The following is a 4,701-nucleotide window of genomic DNA, read 5'->3' on the forward strand; positions in this document are numbered from 1 at the left end:
AAGAAAAAGGAAACTGGTGGCCTTGTGGCTGCTGTATTAGACATTTATTAGTTACAAGTAACTGGACTTGCTTTATCCGTAGAAACTATCATAACTGGGAAGTGGGAACTAATGGACCTTTGCTGTGTCTTGGTACTACATTATCCCTAAAACGGATATAGTTCTATCGCCATGGGCCATCTTAAATAAAAAATGGTAGTTGCGAGGAGGTCAAGCAGGCGCACGGATCATACCATAAGAAGAAGAAGTGGACCAGGTATCACAAAATTGAATGACTAAATTCGATTCATTCAGAACACGAAATTTGACTGAAATTCAAGGAATTGTACTTTCTATGGAATCACCTACAAGGTTTTTCACCACAACACTATTCTCCAATCTCCACCCCACCCAAACATACAAGTGAGAATTTGTCAAAGAATAATTAACTCAATATTTCAGATCTTTATATATATCTTCAAACACAACGTGAGATTGTAAAAGAAGTTTCGTCATAAAACTTTGACTAATTATGTCATTCAATAAATAAATTTGACATACATAATCAGCTGAAGAAATTTTGTTGCTGATTTGTGCATACGGAAGGCATTAGTCCGTGAGAATATATGTAAACAATAGAAGAAAAGAAGAATGGGTGGTAATCTGTGTCTGGGCATAACCAATGACCTTTTAATATCAGAATGTAAAAAGTATCGGATTAAAGGTTGATTAAGCTCCAAACTTGGGAACTTTGGCAGTGGAGATTTGAGCAAGAAAATGCTCTGCTACAATCCTGCGCTGAATCTTTCCAGTAGCTGTTTTTGGGACAGAGTCAGTGATGAAAACCTTCTTGGGAACCTTGAAACTTGCGAGGTTCTTTTTGCAGTGGCGAAGCACCTCTGCCTCGTCAATGTCTGATCCTTCCCTTGGAATTATGGCACAATTTATCTACAAGTGAAGAAATTAACATTCAAGTTAAGACCAGAAGCAATTAACAAAAAACAAAGTGTTGATTCTCCTAGGTGGCAATGGTTTCTCACCTCTTCCCCATATTTATCATCTGGGACTCCGAAGGCCACTGCCTGGGCAACGTCTTGATGAGACAAAAGTACTGCGTCCACTTCAATCGGTGAGATCTTCTCGCCTGAAAATATTGGGCCAACCAAAAGTTCAGTAAATTGGATCAATAACCTAAATATTTCACAATCAAGCAATGAAGAACCGAAGATCATACCTCCACGATTAATGAGCTCCTTGATCCGACCCACGAGATGCAAATACCCATCCGAGTCGAAAAACCCAACATCTCCGGTATGGAACCATCCGAATTGAAATGCGGATTTATTAGCCTCAGGATTGTTCTTATATCCCTTAGTAACATTTGGTCCTCTAATACACACCTCCCCACTAACACCAGCCGGTTGCACCACCCCGTTCTCATCCAACACCGCCATTTCTTGACCAACGGGTCTCCCAACAGACCCGGCTTTGTGCCCACCATCTTCGGGTAACGGGTTAGAAGCCATCAAATGAGACGCCTCAGTCATTGCATAAGCCTCCAACACTGGCGCCCCAAACACTTCTTCCAGGCGGTCTAATATAGCGGGCGCCAAAGATGCGCTGCAGCTCCTGATGAACCTCAGTTTCGGGTAAGCCGGCTCTGGCTTGCCGATGTGGCGGTCGAGAATGATTTGGTGAATCGTGGGGACGGCAGTGTACCACGTGGCTTGATATGCAATCATGTCTTGCCAGAAAGTCGAGGCCGAGAATCTTCCGGCTGCTGGAAGAGCGACGGCTGCTCCAGAGACTAGTGAACTCAATAGTCCAGCGAGTAAACCATGAACGTGAAACAGAGGCAACACGAGAACAGTGGAATCAGACTCGGTGAGTCTATACACAGACTTTATGTTCAAAACGGAGGAAGCGAGATTAAGCTGAGTCAAAGGCACGGCTTTGGGGCGGCTGGTTGTTCCAGAGGTGTGGAGGAAGAGCGCCACGTCAGACGAGTCGTTTACGAGTTCACTGACGGAGCCGACATTTGACTCGGTATTTGACGAAGAGAGGGTTATTGTTTTCGTTTTCAAGTGGAACGTGGCTGCCCCGTGAGGTATGTTGAGCTTGGAAGCAGCGGCTTGAGCCGATTCGATGCCTTCTGGTGACGTAATGAGGAGCTTTGATTCGGAGTCGGAGAGGTAAAACTCGAATTCCTCGGCTGTGTAAGCGGCGTTCAGCGGCGCAGCAGTAGCTCGGCACCTTATAACGGCCAAAAACATCACCACAAACTGCAAAATAAAAAAAAAAAAAATCATTTATGATTTGTAATTAACGTTCCCTAACCAAACAAATTAATTGACAAATCAGCACAAAAGAAAAATCTGAAACATTTTTTTTTCCTTATTAATTTTTGTATTTTCTGATAATCCAAACAGCGTCTTGTTGTTTACCAAATTAAAGCATACAGATGTTTACACGACTGTACGTATAAGAAAAACATACCTCGACGGTGTTTGGGAAAGTGAGAGCGACGACATCGCCAGGATTGACACCGGAAGCGATAAGGAGAGAAGCGGCATGATCAACGAGGTGTCGCAATTGAGAGTGCGTCAAATCGAGTTGACCAGAAACGGAAAGAGCGCGATGATTGGGGAATTCAGTTGCAGATTTGTTCAACAACCCAGTCAAGGTGAGGCTCTCCATTTGGGTAAAGAATAAGATTTGAAATAAGCAGAGAAATGGTAAATGAAGTGAGAATAAGTGTGGAGGCAGAGAGGGAGAGGCCAAGGCAATCTTATAGGGAGGGGTATGGGGAGAGGTTATATCTAGGAAGGTGTGTTGAGAAAAAACGGTCAGTTTGTGTGTGCCAACTGCCAAGGGCAAGGCTTAGGCTTAGGCTTCGACAATGTGACTCTCGTCTATCCGAATCAGCGTCTTGTCTTGTTAGCGACGCGTGGATTTTTGCCAGTCTGGGAATATTTGGCTACGTGGGGAGGTTACACCTAAAGTCAGTGGCCACTGAAGCCCTCCTTCTTTGGCTAGTCAATCAGACGGCGGCGTAGCCACATGGAGACCAGAGAATTATTGTACACGCCTGCACTTATAAAAAAAAAAAAATCTGTGGCTCATGGCTATCTACTATTTTTATTTTTTTTTTAATTATTTTTTTAAAAAAAATCATGTTTTAAATATAAATATCAATTTTTTAAATAAAAAAATTTATGAACTATTAATTAATAACTGGGTGAATTTATTATAACCCTTCTTGTTTTGTTTATTTTTCATTCACAGTATATTTTTCTTTTTCCTTGATAACAAATCATGACTTGGTATAAAATAAGGATTTCGTAATTTGAGGCTTGCATTCTGCGAAGTTGCGTTTTGTTATAGAACAGAGCTTTTATATATATATATATATATATATATATATATATATATATATTCATCTTTGGCAAAGAAAGCTCATCCATTGTGGTGATTTAGTGATAAATCTTGAGAGTTAAAGGCGTCCGATCCTAATTTGATTTTTCATATTGATGTTGATGATTTAGTATTGACTCTGCTTGCAGTGAATGAGTGAATTAATTGTGTATAGTCTTCTCTTATGACTCTTTAAAGATTTACTATGACTCGATAAGAGGTCCTCTTGTGACTGAATTAATCAGAAACTAAAAAAAATCATTTAATTATATACTCTAATTTAAAGAGCAATGATCATCACGCTCGAAAAACTTTTTTTTTAACAGTTTAAATAAAAAAAGAGCTTATCTTATATTAAATTAATTTTACTGGTGAAATGGTATATTATTTTTGTGGTGTGCGGAGAAGCTAAGCACAATGCATAGCGCATGCAATGCAGCACCCTGATCCCAGCCGCCAACTGTGACACTTGTGATTTAATTTCTAGAAACCAAAGTTTATATGCAAATGCGTGTTGTCATCATTCTGTCTTGCACTAATGCTGATGATTACGTTCACCCAACAAGAATCCTAGCTAATTCAATTAAGGAACTGTTTGAGGCAGGTAGGAACAATTCTCTAGTCTCTTGTCCAATCCTTTAAAAACTTTCCTAGGAAATAGACTTCGCCACTGGCTGGTTTCAGGTTAGAATTGTTGGTTCGATCAATTTCATGGTTTAAACTAAATCTAATTTGAATTGATTTCGATTCATAATTGTTAAGTTTAAAATAATTTGATACAAGTTTAATCTAATTTTGATTTAATTTAATTTTAATATAAAAAAATAAAGAGATTTAATGTACATATAAAGAAAGAATTTGGTTACAAATAGTTGGTTCAAACAAGTAATTTTATAGCGGTTTGGGTTTAAGTTCAAGGAAGGGTATCGAAATTGACTTTTCTATATTTTAATTATGAGATAGTACATAAACCATGATTATTGATTTAATTTGATTTTAAAATTAACTCAAATCAATCTCGATTCGATTCACAATTTGAATAAATCCGTAACGGAATCTACTAATAAAGATTGGTTTTTGGTCATGTATGGCGGACATGGTCTTGGTCAAGTTCCACTGGACAGGTAAAAATAAAATAAAATAAAGGATATGGTGACATGTGAGTAAAAAATTTGGCAACCCAGCGGCAGGAGGTAAGGTCGGTCCATGGGACGTTTGGGTTTACTTCCTCCTATCTCCTAGAAGTGAAGAATCGTTTTGAATAAACGTAAGCGCTTACGCACTGCGACAAAACGCGCTTATCGGTCA

At 39.2% G+C, this 4,701-nt stretch overlaps 1 protein-coding gene across 1 annotated transcript; it reads right to left on the reverse strand.

Moving 5' to 3' along the window:
• Positions 1-486: 486 nt before the first annotated feature.
• Positions 487-2,931, reverse strand: LOC110652159 (probable CoA ligase CCL9). Its single transcript, XM_021807689.2, has 4 exons — positions 2,476-2,931; positions 1,214-2,261; positions 1,020-1,123; positions 487-927 (listed from the first exon to the last, which is right to left on the reverse strand). Exons 1-4 carry the CDS (start codon positions 2,674-2,676, stop codon positions 709-711), a joined length of 1,572 nt encoding a protein of 523 aa, XP_021663381.2. The 5' UTR covers positions 2,677-2,931; the 3' UTR covers positions 487-708.
• Between the last annotated feature and the right edge of the window lie 1,770 nt (positions 2,932-4,701).

Source organism: Hevea brasiliensis, chromosome 9, assembly GCF_030052815.1.
Source record: "Hevea brasiliensis isolate MT/VB/25A 57/8 chromosome 9, ASM3005281v1, whole genome shotgun sequence".
Taxonomy (NCBI): domain Eukaryota; kingdom Viridiplantae; phylum Streptophyta; class Magnoliopsida; order Malpighiales; family Euphorbiaceae; genus Hevea; species Hevea brasiliensis.

Coding starts and splice junctions, on each gene's coding strand:
- LOC110652159 (XM_021807689.2), bottom strand. CDS start 2,676: ATGGAGAGCCTCACCTTGACTGGGTTGTTGAACAAATCTGCAACTGAA. Junction 1,124..1,213: donor GGAGCTCATTAATCGTGGAG/GTATGATCTTCG, acceptor CAATATTTTCAG/GCGAGAAGATCTCACCGATT. Junction 928..1,019: donor ATGATAAATATGGGGAAGAG/GTGAGAAACCAT, acceptor CTTCACTTGTAG/ATAAATTGTGCCATAATTCC.